The 21,050-nt window shown below is 42.2% G+C and overlaps 1 protein-coding gene across 2 annotated transcripts in view; it reads left to right on the forward strand.

The window, feature by feature from the left end:
• Positions 1–21,050, forward strand: part of LOC126161956 (trypsin-1-like) — a 138,184-nt gene that overhangs the window by 65,484 nt on the left and 51,650 nt on the right. Inside the window, exons 2-3 of one of the 2 annotated variants that reach the window (XM_049918137.1) lie at positions 13,016–13,130; positions 19,008–19,096. In XM_049918137.1, the coding sequence (XP_049774094.1) occupies positions 13,127–13,130; positions 19,008–19,096 (93 nt within the window). In that variant the 5' untranslated portion in view covers positions 13,016–13,126. The remainder of the gene's footprint in view (positions 1–13,015; positions 13,131–19,007; positions 19,097–21,050) is intronic. The other variant, XM_049918136.1, reaches the window with a different exon arrangement.

Genomic DNA, 21,050 nt, shown 5'->3' on the forward strand with positions numbered 1-21,050 from the left:
AAAGCTACTACTACTACTAACACTGAAGTGGCTTAAGTTGCGTCACTGGGTAAAACTTCCGACCAAACAGATAGTGGTGAAACTCTGTCACAACGTATATAACAGCGAGCGCTTCCTTCTACATTTGGGAATAATTACAGTGAGTCTTGGTCAATAACTTGGAAGCGAAAGCAATCGCCCTGTCCTGTGAACCAAAATGTGCGACAGCACAGCGCCGATTCTTTACAAAGAAGCGTCTACTGAAAAAACCACAGACTTAGCGGGTTCGAAATGAACAAGGCATCTCTTACTCAATAAGGCATTTTTAAGTTTCTGGAATGCATCCTGACACTCTTTGGTCGAAACAAAAGGCACATTCTTCCGGCACAAACGATGCAACAGAGCCACGATCTGGGCTGCATTGTGTGTAAATGGGATATATGTCATCTTCTCAAGAACTGATTGCAATGCCACCTCATTCGACTGGACAGGGAATTCCTGCATGGTCAGCATGTGAGTGGAGAGGATGAACACCCTGGCTATTAAGAACAAGGCCTAAGTAAGGAATTTCAGAAAAAAAAGTCACATGTGCCCAGGTGACACTGCAAACCTGCAGCTGAAAGTACTTGAAATAGTGTACAAACGCTACTTGCATGTTCCTCTGGTGTAGGTCCTGACACCACAATACTGTCAAAGTAATTTGAACAGAATGGAACTTTTGCAATAAGCTCGAACAGTCCACGGGTGTACGCCGGTCCACAGTGTCCGACAATATTTCGGTAATCAGACACGTCACCATCGTCAGGTGTGCTAACGAACTGAGCAAAGAAAAAGAATGGGTAACCATGGCGGATGAGGCAATTACACCGACGCCATCACAGATGCAGATGCTAGCGTCTCAGTGACTGCCGACAAGCGACCGCGGGCGCGGACCACAGGGCGCAGGGGATTTAAGGCAGCCGCCCGCCCTCAGGAGCTTACTCGCAAGGGAACATCCCCATCGCACCCCCCTCAGATTTAGTTATAAGTTGGCACAGTGGATAGGCCTTGAAAAACTGAACACAGATCAATCGAGAAAACCGGAAGAAGTTGTGTGGAACTATGAAAAAAATAAGCAAAATATACAAATTGAGTAGTCCATGCGAAACATAAGCAACAACAATGAGAATGTGAGCTGAGGAGTGCCGTGGTCTCGTGGTTAGCGTGAGCAGCTGCCGAACGCTGCCGGCACGGTAACTCAGCGTGTTCGGTCAGAGGATTAGTTACCCTCTGTAATAAAAAAAAACTGAGATAATGGATCAACTACGAACTGAAACGGGTGTATTGCGACGTCCGCACCGAGCAGATGCAACGAACGAAAACGAACCAAAAACAAAAAAAAACGAGAGGTCCTTGGTTCACGTCTCCCTCAAGTGAAAATTTTACTTTCTTTATTTTCGCAAAGTTATGATCTGTCCGTTCGGTCATTGACGTCTCTGTTCACTGTAATAAGTTTAGTGTCTGTGTTTTGCGACCGCACCGCAAAACCGTGCGATTAGTAGACGAAAGGACGTGCCTCTCCAATGGGAACCGAAAACATTTGATCGCAAGGTCATAGATCAACCGATTCCTCCACAGGAAAACATGTCTGATATATTCTATACGACACTGGTGACGGCATGTGCATCACATGACAGGAATATGTTGTCGACCTACCTAACTTGTGCACTTGGCAAATGGGTAAAAAGATTCTTCTACCTTGCCCGATATAGGTTTTCTTGTCGATGTGATAATTACTCCCAAAGAAGTGATCGCATCGGACGGACAGATAATAATTGTCTGAAAATAAAAAATTAAAACTTTTCACTCACGGGAAGATTTGAACCAAGGACCTTTCAGTTCCGCAGCTGCTCACGCTACCACGGGACCACGGCGATCCTGAGCTCTTGCTATCCTTGATGTTACTATCTTCTCGTGGACTACTCAGTTTGTATATTTTGCTTATTTTTTTCATAGTTCCATACAACTTCTTCCTGTTTTCTCGATTGATCTGTGTTCAGTTTTTCAAGGTCTATCCACTGTGACAACTTACAACTAAATCTGAAGGGGGTGCGATGGGGAGGTTCCCTTGTCAGTTTGTCAGCGCACCTGACGAAGGCAACATATCTGATTATCGAAATATTGTACCCGTTGGACACTATGGACCGGCAGTACACCCGTGGACTGTTCAAGCAAGAAATTTGCCGGGAGAAACTGAAAAATCACATTTGCAGTAAGCTGTTCTAAATAGCGTTGGAATGCGGCAGGCACGGAAACGCTGCCAAAGGGTAAGAGCAAAAATTTGAGCACCCCTAAATGTGAGTTGACTACAAACCATTTCTGAGACTCCTCATTGAGCAGAATTTACAAATTCACATTGCATAAGTCAATTTTTGATAAATAGTGGCCTGCACCAAGCATGTCCATTAATTCCTCACGGCAAGGAAACAAACAAGCATCAATTATTGTTTGCGGATTCACAGTGGGTTTAAAGTCAACACAAAGTTGAAGCGTTCCAGAAGACTTTGGTAAGATGACTGAGGGGGAAGCCCGTTGACTAGCCTAGATAGGAGCAATAACACCATTGTCTTGCCATTATTAACGTTCATCTGCAACTTTCTCTCTAAGTACATGAGGGATGAGACGCATCCTCAAAACTTTAGGTTGCGCAGCGTCCTTCATAGTAACGTGCGCCACAAAATTATTTGCTCTGCCAAGTCCTTTACATAACTCCTCAATCAATTGAGTAACACTGTCTTTTGGATTGAAAAAATAAACAGAACGTACATTGTCCTGAATACGAAGATGGAACAAATCAAATGAATCTATCTCAAAAATACACTCCTGGAAATTGAAATAAGAACACCGTGAATTCATTGTCCCAGGAAGGGTAAACTTTATTGACACATTCCTGGGGTCAGATACATCACATGATCACACTGACAGAACCACAGGCACATAGACACAGGCAACAGAGCATGCACAATGTCGGCACTAGTACAGTGTATATCCACCTTTCGCAGCAATGCAGGCTGCTATTCTCCCATGGAGACGATCCTAGAGATGCTGGATGTAGTCCTGTGGAACGGCTTGCCATGCCATTTCCACCTGGCGCCTCAGTTGGACCAGCGTTCGTGCTGGACGTGCAGACCGCGTGAGACGACGCTTCATCCAGTCCCAAACATGCTCAGTGGGGGACAGATCCGGAGATCTTGCTGGCCAGGGTAGTTGACTTACACCTTCTAGAGCACGTTGGGTGGCACGGGATACATGCGGACGTGCATTGTCCTGTTGGAACAGCAAGTTCCCTTGCCGGTCTAGGAATGGTAGAACGATGGATTCGATGACGGTTTGGATGTACCGTGCACTATTCAGTGTCCCCTCGACGATCACCAGTGGTGTACGGCCAGTGTAGGAGATCGCTCCCCACACCATGATGCCGGGTGTTGGCCCTGTGTGCCTCGGTCGTATGCAGTCCTGATTGTGGCGCTCACCTGCACGGCGCCAAACACGCATACGACCATCATTGGCACCAAGGCAGAAGCGACTCTCATCGCTGAAGACGACACGTCTCCATTCGTCCCTCCATTCACGCCTGTCGCGACACCACTGGAGGCGGGCTGCACGATGTTGGGGCGTGAGCGGAAGACGGCCTAACGGTGTGCTGGACCGTAGCCCAGCTTCATGGAGACGGTTGCGAATGGTCCTCGCCGATACCCCAGGAGCAACAGTGTCCCTAATTTGCTGGGAAGTGGCGGTGCGGTCCCCTACGGCACTGCGTAGGATCCTACGGTCTTGGCGTGCATCCGTGCGTCGCTGCGGTCCGGTCCCAGGTCGACGGGCACGTGCACCTTCCGCCGACCACTGGCGACAACATCGATGTACTGTGGAGACCTCACGCCCCACGTGTTGAGCAATTCGGCGGTACGTCCACCCGGCCTCCCGCATGCCCACTATACGCCCTCGCTCAAAGTCCGTCAACTGCACATACGGTTCACGTCCACGCTGTCGCGGCATGCTACCAGTGTTAAAGACTGCGATGGAGCTCCGTATGCCACGGCAAACTGGCTGACACTGACGGCGGCGGTGCACAAATGCTGCGCAGCTAGCGCCATTCGACGGCCAACACCGCGGTTCCTGGTGTGTCCGCTGTGCCGTGCGTGTGATCATTGCTTGTACAGCCCTCTCGCAGTGTCCGGAGCAAGTATGGTGGGTCTGACACACCGGTGTCAATGTGTTCTTTTTTCCATTTCCAGGAGTGTATTTTCACAGTTTCATGATCACAAAAAGGTAAATGTCACTGTTCTGTTATGAGACTGGAATGTGGAATGCAAACTACATGTACCAAGCACTGGAATGTCCTGACCCATATAAGCAGTAATTTGCGTGCAAGATTTTGTCAACTGTGGCGAGCCAACTGTTTATAAGTGGGGTGACTAAGCAGTGTAATAAAGCGTCAGTGTCGAACTTAAGTCGCACACAACGTCCAGCAATGACTAAGTTCTCCGTTTCTTTGACTGTCATTATACTAGAGAGCGAGTGCGGGTAGAGCTCTTTTTCTGTTGCAAGCACGCAGATTGTACATGACGTGGCTTTCCAAAAGCAAAGCAAGTCACATTTCGTGAAGGGCAATTTTGTCTTATATGCGGGGGAAAAACGGTAGGGACATGATTTTGCAGCAGACTCACTGGTTGACACCTGTTTACTCTGGTCACGGCGCAGTGCCCCAGTTCAGCACGGCAGTCGGTCGCGAGGCCATACCAGTTTGTCACTAAAGAACTTGTAACGAGTTGTAGCAAATCTATCCTATCCACGTTGTTGTAACTCCATCCTGGATTTTCCATTGTTTGACAATCTAGAAAGACTTTTAGGTGAACAAATAAATTAAATAAAATTCTATAAACTCAAAAGTTGTTCAAATAATATCCATTAGTCCAGAAATTCTGTTTTAGCCCATCTTAGTTGACAGTTGTAGAAGTCTTCAGTATTATTCTGCAAAAGTATAGTATGATCTTATCATATACAGAATGTTTATCAAAATAAGGCATAGGGTGGTTTAACACAATCTAGAACATGGTATTTATATGTCTGACTTAAAGGTATCATATATGGAGACTAATGATTGGAATATCAGAAATTAGAACACACAATGCAAACAATAGAAGATTTAATCTTTACTGCCTATACATGCCTATCATGAGTACTTCATAATGAGAGGGAGGCCGAATTGTCATTCTTGAATCACTGTCATTCTTCCACATCTTTGACTGCAAGTTTATTGAAATCAAATGCTCCAGCTGTCAATATTGTTGTCATTTTAATCACACAACCAGTTTTTATTCAATTACAGACCATTTTTAAGCGTATTATGTATTTACAATGAGAACAGCATGGCCACATAGTGAAATGTATAGATCTGAAAGACAAGTGTTGTTGTTAATTAGAGTTCTTCTGGATAGATAAAGAATTTTCTGTGGGTTAATCTGCAAATAATTTGTTTATTACAACAATAAACTCAACAACATAATGTTATTTGTTTCATTCTAAGTTTCAGTGATTGATTGATTTTTATTTTGTCTCGTCTGATTACATTGTGTAAAGAGTGTGTATTTGTAATATAGGACAGATGAACTTAACCTAATATTTTAAACTATTTAGCCTGTACATTACAAAATAAAATGTCATACTACAAGTTATTTACTTACATCACACTACAATATTTTCCATTGACTACAATATATACAAACAAGTAATAACAGCATTCCCTATTATTTACACACATACTCTTATACACTATAAAATTATTTCCATCAAGCAGTTCTTTAGAAGTTTCTAGAATCTCCTTTCACTCATACTGTCATGTAGACTCCTAGGAGTATACTTTACCAATTGTTCCCCTGAACAGTGAGGATCTTTTCAACAGTTCACAGTCTATGTGGTATACTTCTCAGCTGACCTTTATTTCTTGTATCATGTGAATGAACATCTGCATTTTTTCTAGTAATGTACCATCTTTCACAAATTATATTATTGTTCTGTATATGTACACTCTTTGACATAAAACTCGACCGGCGGCCGGCCGCTGCAGAGGCTAAGTCCGCACCGATCGCGACATGGGACAAATAAACTGACCAACTCGCTAATTCTCTTAGTCCGGCTATCTGCACAATCTGGCAACACTGTAGACTGCGCACTCCCTGGAGGATGTCTTGTCTCATGTTAGACAAATGGTAGACTATATACGCCCGTGGTCTAGCGGTAGCATCCGTTGTGTGTGTCTACAATGTCTGTGGATCGAGACCAGCTGGCGCAGAAAATTTTTATAGCCTCTTTTCTCTGAATGCTGAAGACGTGAATGTAATGGTAGCGCAGACTCAATCTATTTCACTTTCTGACACGCCGATAACAAAATTTTATCCAGTAACCATTTTGCGGCATATTTTTTGCAGACTGTCGTCCTCTGGTCGCCGTATGCGGCAAAGCTCTGGGATCCATTTGCGGGCTACCGGCAGCGGCCGTGGCGACAGCACCGGCGCTGCGCTCCCCCGTTCTGTATCGAAAGCGCCTGCTACCGCTCATCGCTTTTGATAATTTAAAACGCTTTATTATCAAATGTTGCTCCACAGAAAATATCTACGATTTCCGTTCTCGCTCGAAAGCAACGGAGACAGACGCCTTGATTAGTAGATGGGTACTGCATTACACTAATCGGCAAAAGCTGAGTATTCCCGGGTTCGATTCCCGGCGGGGTCAGGGATTTTCTCTGCCTCGTGATGACTGGGTGTTGTGTGCTGTCCTTAGGTTAGTTAGGTTTAAGTAGTTCTAAGTTCTAGAGGACTGATGACCATAGATGTTAAGTCCCATAGTGCTCAAAGCCATTTGAAAAGCTGAGTATGGCCCGAAATTAATTTTATAGGCTCTGGCTCTGAGCACTATGGGACTTAACATCTGAGGTCATCAGTCCCCTAGAACTTAGATCTACTTAAACCTAACTAACCTAAGGACATCACACACATCCATGCCCGAAGCAGGATTCGAACCTGCGACCGGTGCGGTCGCGCGGCTCCAGGCTGAAGCGCCTAGAACCGCTCGGCCACACTGGCCGGCTTAATTTTACAGACTGGGACAAAATCAAACCACCTCACTACATTCGATGAATTTATAAATGCTTCCTACCTCGCTTCTTTTCCTCTCAAAGTCACTTATTCGTGCAACTTTTGGCCAATATTCGTATGCTTTCGTCAAGCCAGAGTGAGCGTCTGTGGTGTAAAGTGTATTACAGTTTTTGTTTCATTCCTTATGGTAAGTCTATGCGATAAACTGTGTGAATACCTTGCAACGCATGCTCTGTAGAAATGCAGGAACATTGAACCTTAGGAGTTCCATAAATGGATTCAAAAGGTATTTAACGTTGATCAGAAGTGACAGTTAAGGTCATCATATTTAAACCAGAAAAATTTATCGTTTTTGAGGTTTTATAGAACAGAAAGGAACTGCTGACGCCGGTATCATAAAACGTCTACAGTTAAATGCTATTGCAAAACTTTAGAAGAGAGGAACTATATTACTCAACATGTTCACTTAATAAACAACCTCCTGACATGTTAGACCTATATGACGAACGAAGCTCAAATTCGTATCGTTGACAGTCGGTTTGAATCTTTTCAGAAACTATTTTACAGTGAAGCACCTTGGCATTTATAAAGCAGACATCCATGATATAAACATAATTCGAAATTGCACTAAGATTTATGTGTAAAGGCATTCTTGAGATTTCTTATAAGGAATTTTTACTAGCAGTTTGCAACTCCATTAATTAAAATGGAAAATAAAAGGTTATGTGCAACGGCTTTCACCGAGGTTGGAACTGCCATTTGATATAGCACTAACACCGCAACTCATAAGGGAACCACTGAGTTAACGACACAGTGGCGGCAAGAGGTGGACTGTAGTCACTGCGATATTGTCTGAGCCTCAAAACGCAACATTAAACACACAAATAGGTGTTACTTATGTGAAGAAAGCCGTTCTTAGAGTCCAGAAATTAAATATACTTTCTAAGTTTCTCATTTTACAGTGGATTATATCGTATGAGTCTTCGATGTGAAAAACTAATGCCAAGTGAAGTTCAAAATGGTTCAAATGGCTCTGAGCACTATGCGACTAAACTTCTGAGATCATCAGTCGCCTAGAACTTAGAACTAATTAAACCTAACTAACCTAAGGACATCACACACATCCATGCCCGAGGCAGGATTCGAACCTGCGACCGTAGCGGTCGCTCGCCTCCAGACTGTAGCGCCTAGAGCCGCACGGCCACTCCGGCCGGCCAAGTGAATTTAACGAGGCAAGCCGGGCTACACCCGGAAGTAAATGCACTATCACTGTGTTGACAAATACTTGCTACGACGCTGCCAATTCTCAGCTCTCTTACGAGACAGCTAAATGGTTCAAATGGCTCTGAGCACTATGGGACTCAACATCTTAGGTCATAAATCCCCTAGAACTTAGAACTACTTAAACCTAACTAACCTAAGGACATCACACACACCCATGCCCGAGGCAGGATTCGAACCTGCGACCGTAGCAGCCTCGCGGTTCCGGACTGCAGCGCCAGAACCGCACGGCCACCGCGGCCGGCTACGAGACAGCTCTTTAGCGAAATGCTTGTCGTGATTGTCCGATACGGTTCTTCAGAGGGGAGACGCACGCGCACGTTTGGTTTCTTTGCGACGTTCTCCCCTGATAGTTTCTGACGTCGCCTTGTCGGCTATGTCTACATCTGAGGCATTCAATTAACATTAATCCAGAATGATCCAAGTTTCAGCTTCTGGCGTGGAAGAAGGCTGTGACGCCGGCATCATACCATTTCAACGTAGGGAAGGCAAAACGTATGATTCAGTTTCTAATTCAGCATAAAGCACGTGAGACAATTTTCCGTAACGTTCATAATCATCTCAAAATACAAAGGAAGTAAAAATACATCGAAAGCTTATTCGAACTGAATATAATGTAAGATATCAAACGCTTTGCACATCGATGTCGAATGTGTCCACGTGCAATCTTTTGCAGCATACATATAGAATGTCATGATTAGCACGAGAATGAAGAAATATGTTGGTAGGGATGGAAGCAAGAAGAGTTGCAATCAACAAATATTCAATTCCTTATAGCTTTTTCGTTAACACGAAAGATATTCCGCACATATGGATAATGAAGAAGTCTGCGTCTTCATACGTTTCCTCCTTGGAATCTGTATGCTCTATTATATACTAAGTAGTCTGATCATTGTTCCCGTAATGTTATCCTCTTGTTTGGCCCCTTAAACGACGAACAGATTCCAAATGCATGAAATGCGTGTCTCTGCATGAAAGTAGTTTGTCGAACCCTTCCTGCGTTGTTTTTTGTGTTTTTTGCTTGCAATTCATGAAGCAGACAGCTGTGCCTCCCCCCCCCCCCCTCGAGGGTTAGGTCTCAAAACTAAACCGTTTTTTATCCACTGGCATAATTTATTCAGTCAGCATCAGCACAAGACTATCAAACAAAGCCTTGCATTTACAGTTGCAACACTCTAGCCAGCAGCTGACCCAAGGGTAATCCGCTGTCGTGGTCCGAAATTAGCAGCTCTCTACTACATTTTTTGATTCCGCAGCACCAGTTTATCTGGTAATATTGTGTTAAATCAACAGGAGTAGTTGCAGAGTTGTGCCACCTTATCTGTCCTCCCATTGTCAACTTTATGTATATCACTTCTCCTGTAGCGTTGATCACGAGGTGCCGAACTAAGTGAGTGTGTTCTGCATGACGTTAACATTCAGTATTCCCTTCTTTCACAGGCACTCTTCATGTGCATCGATACCAAATAGGGATGTGAAAACTCTTGCGAGTGAGAGAATGACAGTTATAATCGTAACGAGAACAAGCAAATAATGAATGAAGTTTATTGCAATGCAGAACGAGAATAGCTGTGAAAATAAAAACCTATAAAAATAGGTTGATCGTTGAGTTGGCACAATGCAAATATCTTCTTAGCATTTTGCTAGTGAATTTAGTTCTGCAGAGAAAAAGGAAAATTCGGTACTGCTCGCTAGTGTAATATAATGTTAACCAGCAACTACCCTTTCCTTAGATGGCGATGGTCCCCATGTAGCTACCAAGGCACTGCTGCATTCTGTTCCCTGACATTGTTCTGATGACCGTTAATGCAGATAGTTCCGATTATGAAACACAAAACGTATTGCAGGGTGGTTCCTAGGACTGTAATATGAAATTTGCGATGTAGATGGCACATGAACGTGACGACTATCCAGATTACTCGTCAACGTAAAAAGATAATGATATGGGAATTGAGCATGGTCCCTCGGCACCAATACTGAAAGAGAGTGAATGACCACAGGTGTGCCAAACACTTTCAAAACGTCTGCCAAGCACCAAAAACAGTAGCAGTATGAAGAAAGCATTGGACAGATCAGAAAGGCCTCACTGCTATCCACAGCTTGTTTGTGTCAGCCCTAGTGGAGCTGCGCTGCCAGGGGCCAACCCGATAGCACATTATACCACTCAGATCTACGAATGAATTGTGTACTTTTACTGATCAGCTTCAGTGAAATTTGTTATACACGACTAGAATATCAGGTGTTATTATGGATAATAATCCAACACATGGAACTCAATACGGTGGATTCACAAAGAAGAATGTAATGTGAGACTCCTGATGAAGAAAGGGAACATGCTCTGATGTGCATTTTCATACGTTTTTATCTTCATAGCTGCCATAGTTAATACATCAAAAATAACCTCGTTTATTGCTTCAGTAATTGTTACCGTCTTGTTTGACACCTAGATGATGTAAACAACACTAATTCGTGTCGATGACAGTTTATTCTAGTCTCTTCAGGGACTTAAGTCTTGTTTTGTTGTTGATGTAAATTGGTATTCGCGAAGAGTACTACTGCCACAAATCCTAAGAGGCTTCCAGAAAACATATGATACGGAGGGTGTATGAATGGTCTCTTAGTTGTGACCTTTAGAACAGCACTTGCCGCGTGGGGTGGCCGGGCGGTCTGGGGCGCCGTCACACTTCGCGGCTCCTTCCGCCGGAGGTTCTAGTCCTCCCCCGGGCATGGATGTGCGTGTTTTCCTTAGAATAAGTTAGTTTAAGTTAGTGTAAGTAGTTTCTACGTCTAGGAACTGAATATCCTAGCAGTTTCGTCCCTTAGGCATTAGAACTTAAAAAAGAGCAGTAGCGGAAGGAATTGATAAGATAAAGCTTTTGTATAAAAACTGAAACTAATGAAAACAAACATCTATAGTTATATAAATTGAGCACTTTACTGCAGCAGTGCCTTGTTCGCGCAGGAGTAAATACTGCCCTTACTGCCGGCCGAAGTGGCCGTGCGGCTAAAGGCGCTGCAGTCTGGAACCGCAAGGCCGCTACGGTCGCAGGTTCGAATCCTGCCTCGGGCATGGATGTTTGTGATGTCCTTAGGTTAGTTAAGTTTAACTAGTTCTAAGTTCTAGGGGACTAATGACCTCAGCAGTTGAGTCCCATAGTGCTCAGAGCCATTTGAACCATTTTGAACTGCCCTTACTATAATCGTAGCTCACGTATACAGCTCGCAACGTGAAACGTGAGAGTATTGCCACCTTTTGCATGAAGCGACCGTTTTGAACTGAAATACGTTTCCTAACTCAAAACCACTCCTCCGATGGTGATTACTCTCAATATGTGATCGAGATGACAAGAAAATATTAAATGGATGTAGGTCTGTATCACCTAATCGCAGGTCGTTCGCGTTCGTTTCTGCCAGCTACTTTGACATGGGAAGTGCGTGATGACGGGGCTAGGAATCAGAACATTAACGTACTGGTGACGTAGTTTGAGGTTCCTGGTGTCTCAACCTAAAGACGTTCACCCTGGTGTGGTTTCCGTCAGGAAATATCGTCCTCGGAAAGTGGACAGGATGGTTTTCTCATCCTTTGAAATTGTGAGATAGCCGCATCAGCACGTTTCCAGGATAGTACACAGTTGTTCATGGGTTCGAGATTTGTTTCACGTATATCTTTTTCTCTATTCCTCCTTTACATTCAATTTTGATATCATCTGACAACTGCCTGCATTGCCTTGATTAAAAATTATATGACAAAGAAACAAATTGTTTTCATGTTTAATATTCCGTAGGCGCATGCAAATATATGGATTGGGTTACGATTTACAGATTTTATGATCTTAGTCATAACAGCAACGTTGCATACACGAATTGTTCTTGATCAATGAGCATTACATGAAGATACGTTCTCGTAGTGGTATTTAGTTCTCACTAATGTGAAGGGAAGACTTATTTCATTAACATTCCTGAAATCAGCTATTTATCTCAACTGTAGGCGTTTACTCCGAGCGCGGGGCCGCGTAGACACGAGGTGTGAACAGGCGACGTCAGCGGACACGGTCGCCTTCGGTAAATGCAACACATTGAGCGAACGAGCACGTGTAAAGTCCGTTGTGAATATCTCGCTATAAAACAGATTTGTTTCTTCTATACATCTTTGCCAGTGGAAAGATAGAAAGAAGAATTGTATAGTGAAGGCTAGCAATCGTTTTGAGTAAGCGAAGCAGGTTAGCTTTATAACCGTGCAACAGAGTCTAACAGTTCAACAGACTTCTGCACTGTATAGAACAACTTACACCCCACTTCATCATTACCAAAGCATAGGAGGTCGGTATATTCTGAAAGAAGGCTTACCTGCGTGTTATAACTGACACCTTAAACTATATTACCATTCACTCTGTATTCAGATCTCCGTCCCAGCACCCTTCCCTTGTCAATGTAGGTTTTTGTCAACAGCTGTTAGCAAAGTATTTTGGAATGTGGAATTCTCCGAATAATTTATAAACCTGTAGCTTAGACTACAGAGCCACTGCAGTTGTCGAATTTTTTCACAGTATGGAAATTATGTATTCATAGTATTAGTCGGAAGTATTTAATTTCTGTGCTAATGGATGATCATTTCTTTACAGGACCATAGCCCGATTCATAATAGCAGAGCCGTCAGAACTGGTTCCAAGGTCAGCAGAGAATAAAACTTCTTCCTTCCGTGCCAAAATCTCCGGACCTCAACCCCACGGAAAATGTGTGAGTGGCGGTTATGGGGTCGTTACCACCTGGATCAAGGAATTCAGAAACTCTGCGGGAAAATATAGAGAATACATGGTGGGAGATAAACGATCACCACAATCTCTCGAGGAATTGAGCCTTATCACTTCCCCGACGCCTTCGAGCAATTATAGAAAACGAGGGAGGATGGGCAGGGTATAGAAAGAAAACTAAAGGCCAACCCAGTTGTGAGGTCCTAAAGTGTTTCGGAAGCCTACTAAAGCTAAGTGGTTCCTGTGTATTCTCATTAAATGTGTCACTGCGTGTTTGTTAGACAGAGTAACTAATAATTAAATTCTTTACTCAAAGAAATAAACAAATGTATGCGCAACGGATAAATGTTTGATTTTTAAATGTTAACCCCAAATTTCGTACACTCCTAATCACCCGACTGTGTTTAAAGAAAATGCGTAAGTAACCGGAATTGCAACTGGGCCTGCATAATAACTCCTCCTCCGTTCTGTAAGCTATCTCTTTTCTTTTCATTCTGTCTTACTTTCATCTCTCAAAATATACTAACGGTATTACCAGTAACATACAGGATAAAATTGCCTAACAGCTGGTCTTGTAACAACATATATAAAGATATTTCTACTTCCTATGGTCTCTTACGAAGATAACCTCACCCACGGGAAGGAATGACGGATAGCTCACAATGCTTGATTCATTACGTCACAGCAACACTCTATCACTCTTATTACCATTGGGCAAAGCAAAAGTAGTATTTCCACGCGGACTAGTACTAGAAAAATTCTATAACTTCTTCAATCACTGTCTGATCCCATAAACACCTCTCATTTATTGACGTGCATCGACGTTAACTAACTATTGCGTGGTTGGAAAGTTCGCGCGGTCGCGATTCCGAAATTTACGTTCCCCTCATATTTATGCGCGGCACGTTATTGCAACTGAAAAAAAACCTCCACAAGTTACCTAGACTGATTTCCTAATTATACCTCTGCACCATTAAATAATATACACTCCTGGAAATGGAAAAAAGAACACATTGACACTGGTGTGTCAGACCCACCATACTTGCTCCGGACACTGCGAGAGGGCTGTACAAGCAATGATCACACGCACGGCACAGCGGACACACCAGGAACCGCGGTGTTGGCCGTCGATTGGCGCTAGCTGCGCAGCATTTGTGCACCGCCGCCGTCAGTGTCAGCCAGTTTGCCGTGGCATACGGAGCTCCATCGCAGTCTTTAACACTGGTAGCATGCCGCGACAGCGTGGACGTGAACCGTATGTGCAGTTGACGGACTTTGAGCGAGGGCGTATAGTGGGCATGCGGGAGGCCGGGTGGACGTACCGCCGAATTGCTCAACACGTGGGGCGTGAGGTCTCCACAGTACATCGATGTTGTCGCCAGTGGTCGGCAGAAGGTGCACGTGCTCGTCGACCTGGGACCGGACCGCAGCGACGCACGGATGCACGCCAAGACCGTAGGATCCTACGCAGTGCCGTAGGGGACCGCACCGCCACTTCCCAGCAAATTAGGGACACTGTTGCTCCTGGGGTATCGGCGAGGACCATTCGCAACCGTCTCCATGAAGCTGGGCTACGGTCCCGCACACCGTTAGGCCGTCTTCCGCTCACGCCCCAACATCGTGCAGCCCGCCTCCAGTGGTGTCGCGACAGGCGTGAATGGAGGGACGAATGGAGACGTGTCGCCTTCAGCGATGAGAGTCGCTTCTGCCTTGGTGCCAATGATGGTCGTATGCGTGTTTGGCGCCGTGTAGGTGAGCGCCACAATCAGGACTGCATACGACCGAGGCACACAGGGCCAACACCCGGCATCATGGTGTGGGGAGCGATCTCCTACACTGGCCGTACACCACTGGTGATCGTCGAGGGGACACTGAATAGTGCACGGTACATCCAAACCGTCATCGAACCCATCGTTCTACCATTCCTAGACCGGCAAGGGAACTTGCTGTTCCAACAGGACAATGCACGTCCGCATGTATCCCGTGCCACCCAACGTGCTCTAGAAGGTGTAAGTCAACTACCCTGGCCAGCAAGATCTCCGGATCTGTCCCCCATTGAGCATGTTTGGGACTGGATGAAGCGTCGTCTCACGCGGTCTGCACGTCCAGCACGAACGCTGGTCCAACTGAGGCGCCAGGTGGAAATGGCATGGCAAGCCGTTCCACAGGACTACATCCAGCATCTCTAGGATCGTCTCCATGGGAGAATAGCAGCCTGCATTGCTGCGAAAGGTGGATATACACTGTACTAGTGCCGACATTGTGCATGCTCTGTTGCCTGTGTCTATGTGCCTGTGGTTCTGTCAGTGTGATCATGTGATGTATCTGACCCCAGGAATGTGTCAATAAAGTTTCCCCTTCCTGGGACAATGAATTCACGGTGTTCTTATTTCAATTTCCAGGAGTGTACCATCCAGAACCTCCAGACTAAAAGATACTTAAATATGCACACAGAACTTTTCACAATACTTACAGTTCTTGTATAGCGTGCATAGTATGGCTAAACGAATTACTATTATGCTGTTTCTCCTTTATTCAATTCAGGAAAGCGATCTCACTGATTCCCACGTATCTTTCAAATCCCGTTGTTCTAAGAATCAGCTTCACATGTAAATTTCTACTGACTCATTTCACAAAAGGTGACTTCTAAATATTTCACATTAAATTAGCAACTTTGCCTTTATCCACGAATTTCAGAAACTCGTCAAATTACAAATTGAAACACACGCAAGCTACAAATGACTTCTTTGAAAACTAATTCTTTCAGATCAAAATTAAGAGCATTACTTTCTACCATGAATTTCTGTTAGCAGCTCGATCAGTTAAAGCCACGAGATAGTATTTTCCTACACTTCCACATCAGATTTTGAAACAAACTAACCAAAATCATGAATTTAAATTGACCATTATTAGAAAGAATTGTGGTAAATCAGCACATTCCTACTTATAAACTAATGGTTCGTAGCACTCAGTCATCCACTCTTCATCATTTTCTTCACCAGACCTTTGTGGTGAGTGCCAGGTCTTCAGGCTATAATAGTTCGTGACATGCATCCTATTTGTGTCATACCTTCTTTACAATTGAATTCTAACACTTTACCGTTCACCGAATTACTCAAAGGAAATATCAAATTCCGTTAACTTTCAAGTTACTTTACGCAGTCGCGACATAGTATTCTCACATTCGCCTATCATCGAATGTAGTAAGGTGGTTTGATTTCGTCCCAGTCTATAAAATTGATTTCTGGCCATACAGATTTCAAGGAGGAAACGTATGAAGACGCAGACTTCCTCATTGTCCATATGTGCGTCATATCTTGCCGGTTAATGTAATGCAGTACCCATCTACTAATCAGGGCGTCTGTCTCCGTTGCTTTCGAGCGAGAATGGAAATCGTAGATATTTTCTGTGGAGCAACATTTAATAATAAAGCGTTTTAAATTATGAAAAGCGATGATCGGTAGCAGGCGCTTTCGATACAGAACGGGGGAGCGCAGCGCCGGTGCTGTCGCCACATAGCCCGCAAATGGATCCCAGAGCTTTGCCGCATCCGGCGACCAGAGGACGACAGTTTGCAAGAAATATGCCGCAAAATGGTTACTGAATAAAATTTTGTTATCGGCGTGTCAGAAAGTGAAATAGATTGAATCTGCGCTACCATTACATTCACGTCTTCAGCATTCAGAGAAAAGAGGCTATAAAAATTTTCTGCGCCAGCTGGTCTCGATCAACAGACATTGTAGACAGACACAACGGATGCTACCGCTAGACCACGGGCGTATATAGTCTACCATTTGTCTAACATGAGACAGGACTTCCTCCAGGGAGTGCGCAGTCTACAGTGTTGCCAGATTGTGCAGATAGCCGGACTAAGAGAATTAGCGAGTTGGTCAGTTTATTTGTCCCATGTCGCGATCGGCGCGGTCTTAGCCTCTGCAGCGGCCGGCCGCCGGTCGAGTTTTATGTCAAAGAGTGTACATAGATAGAAAAGTCAACATTTTTAGATTACAGAAGTCAGTTCTGCATGAGTCTATTCGTTTTTTTATTCCAGATGGACCTAATTACCTGTTTTTGCAAAACAACATTTTTTTTGTATTATTGCTGGTGGAGTTTCCCCAAACAGTAATTCCATACTGCAAGTATGGTTCAAATAAAGCAGGGTACACTGGACATAGAAGTTTTTTGTTAACATAATGTGCAAACTGTTACATAATAAATATTACAGTGCTTACTTTACAACAGTCATTGTCTATATCTTGTCTCCATAGGAGCTTATTGTAAACTGTAATTCTCAAAAATTTATAGAGGTAATTTCTTCCAATCTTGTTTAATCTATGAATATATGTATGTGATGTTCCTTTTCTTCCTATTTTTCCCTATTTGTGAATCATGAACATTATCTTTTTAAGAATTGTAAGGAAGTACTGTGTATGAGTCATCGTACTGCGTTATTTGTCAACATAAACCCATTTCTTTCCAGTGTTTCCACTCACTAATGTCATGTCATCACTTATCTTTCTCACTTACTTTTATATTGATTATATACAGGTTGAATAGAAATGGGCCAAGCACGGATCTCTGATTACAGATCTGTATTCAAATTTTGTCATCACATACTACTTTTCGTTACTGATATGTTATTTTATCCGCTGCACTGGATACCCATGTATCCCATATCTATCAAGTTTTTCATTTGGTGCTGCATGGCTGACTGCATCAAAAGCTTTAATCAAATCAAGAAAAATAGCATACATCTATAATGGATTCTGTTAGGCTTCAGACAGCGGTTTCTGTAGACTTCTTTTTTTTAAAAGTATGTTGTGCTGGAACCAGAATCCTATGTTTCTTGAGAAATGTGGACATCGTGCTATACATGACCATCTCTGAAAAATCACAGAGTAAAGATACTAGTCTGTAGTTATTCAGGTTATCCTTGTCACCTTTCTTATATGTTAGTTCTACTTTGCTTATTTTTAATTTTTCGGCAAATCATCCTCCTTTGAAAGAGCAATTTGCTATATCCAAAAGAGGTTCAATTATTTCTTCATTTGCAAACTTCATTAGATATTTTTGATATTTAATCATCTCCTACAGATGTCTTTGGTTTTAATTTCTGAATTGAGGAACACTGAGTGTGGGCGTTGCCCAAGTATTATGCTTTGATCCCTGATGATTTCTTTCCCCCTTCAAATTTTGCACAACATGCACAAAATTGTTGTTGAATATATTAGCAATTTTTGTTCTATATGTAACTATATTACTCTCAATTCTCATTGACTTAATAAAATTTTGGTTATTTACACTATCTAACTACATATTTGAGTGCTGATTATGTCCCACACTGTTTTACTTTTATGACTTGAATTCACTGTGACTCTGTCTATTGGACTGGCTTTTGCTTTTCTTATTGATTTCTTGGACTTCTTATGATGCTATTTATATATCTCCATGTTTCCTGTTCATATGCATTCCTTTGCTCTGGTCCTGAGTCCAATCATTTTTTTGGTAATTCATAACCTATCATGACATTTCTTTTTCTGACAGCTCATTTTGGGGAAGACTGCATGAAAATGATGGAGTAGTGTGCTTAAAAATGCTTCATATTTCTCATTTGTGCTTTGTGCTTGCATTGTTCCAGTGCAATCTTCATTCCTCAGTGTTATTTTTAAAATGTTCATATTTTGTGGAATGATAATCCTGACACCTCCTTTGTCTTGTTTTATTTATATTTTTGAGCTCCGTTTTTGTAGATACAAAACATTCAACCATGATGATCGGAGTTTGCTGTTTGCAGAACTTATGTTTTAGAAATGCATTTAAAACAATTTTAATGTAGCCAGAATTGACTTCATATTTATTCCAGGTGTAAGATCAGAGAGAAATCATGGAATAGATGGAGCTAACAGGATTATTGGTGGAAACACTGCAAATATAGAAGATTTTCCCTATCAGGTACAAACATGAGCATATTGTTTGATTACATTTTTTCGTATAAAATCAATAAGTGCATTTAACAAATATTAAGTCAGGAACAAAACAATCTGTTGAGATTATGACCACAGTAATAGAAAAAGATATTAGTTCCTTATATTTCTTTCATTTTATTTGTAGGAAGGTTCAAATAAATATTAATATTGCACTTAACAAATTGAAGGCATATAATACCAGGGACTCATCAATACAGCTACTGTCCACCTAATAAGAACTTAAAATATGCAAACAATGCACAAAAATTAGTACGAAATACAAAGAAGTGCAGCACAAATGGAATATATTCAATGAGCTTCTACTAAACATAAAGCAAGAAATTGAGAATCTGTGTTAGTTCAAAAGAATATTAAAAACATACTTCATTAGCCTCCTTTTCTACAACTAATCAGGATATCTAAATTCAGGAACTGTTACCTATGAAGCAAGTGGCAGTGTTTGTTTTAGAGCTGCATGACAAGCACAAACTGGACTCACTATTTACAGAATCAGGAAAATCATTTTTTTAAAGAAAATACCACTGTAATCAAGTAAATATTAAGCTACTAACAGCAAACAAACAGCAGATACAGTGAAACTGAGAAGGCAGCAGCTCTTTTTCAAAGTAGCAACTTTCTTACTAATTTACTTGATTAAATTTAGATGGCATAAGTGAGAATAGCTGTAAGCAGTTTAGTGATAATTCACCATTGCAGAGATTAAGCCTCTGTTATATCCTTGACTTCTGTTAATGAGTACCTTGAATAATTTCACATCCATGAAAGTTCTTTTTCTTGACAGAATCTGAATGAATCCTTGTACTTGTATAAATTGATAACATTTTTGCAAAAAACCAAAGAGCAGACACATTCAGTGATGTCCATCATTACAACACTAGAAGTAACATGAATGCATTCAATAAAATTGTACACAAATTACATGCTTAAAGCAATTGGTGAATATCTGAGCACTTTCTGTTCTCTGAAGGCATTTATATGAATTAAAGGAATCAGGCATTAATTTAGGGGAATACTAGAGATTATATACAGTGTAAAAAATAAATTTTAGTTTAATTTTGTTATTTGCAGGCTTCACATATCATAATTGTGAATATTCAGTGTCAGTGAAAAATATGTCAACATGCTGACTATTTAAATGATTGTCTTAAGATATTAAATGTCTGCTTGTGTCTGTGTATATGCGGATGGATATGTGTGTGTGTGTGTGTGTGTGTGTGTGTGTGTGTGTGTGTGTGTGTGCGTGCGAGTGTATACCTGTCCTTTTTTCCCCCTAAGGTAAGTCTTTCCGCTCCCGGGATTGGAATGACTCCTTACCCTCTCCCTTAAAACCCACATCCTTTCGTCTTTCCCTCTCCTTCCCTCTTTCCTGATGAAGCAACCGTTTGTTGCGAAAGCTTGAATTTTGTGTGTATGTTTGTGTGTCTATCGACCTGCCAGTGCTTTTGTTTGGTAAGTCTCATCATCTTTGTTTTAGATATATTTTTCCCATGTGGAATGTTTCCCTCTATTATATATATATATATATATATATATATATATATATATATATATATATATATGGAATGACTCTTTACCCTCTCCCTTAAAACCCACATCCTTTCATCCTTTCGTCTTTCCCTCTCCTTCCCTCTTTCCTGATGAAGCAACCATTTATTGTTAAAGCTTGAATTTTGTATGTTTGTGTGTCTATCAACCTGCCAGCACTTTTGTTTGGTAAGTCTCATCATCTTTGTTTTTAGATATATTTTTCTCACATGGAATGTTTCCCTCTCTCTCTCTCTCTCTCTCTCTCTCTCTCTCTCTCTCTATATATATATATATATATATATATATATATATATATATATAAACCCACATCCTTTCATCTTTCCCTCTCCTTCCCTCTTTCCTGATGAAGCAACCTTGGGTTGCATCTTTCT

This window comes from Schistocerca cancellata, chromosome 2, assembly GCF_023864275.1.
Source record: "Schistocerca cancellata isolate TAMUIC-IGC-003103 chromosome 2, iqSchCanc2.1, whole genome shotgun sequence".
In the NCBI taxonomy this organism is placed as follows: domain Eukaryota; kingdom Metazoa; phylum Arthropoda; class Insecta; order Orthoptera; family Acrididae; genus Schistocerca; species Schistocerca cancellata.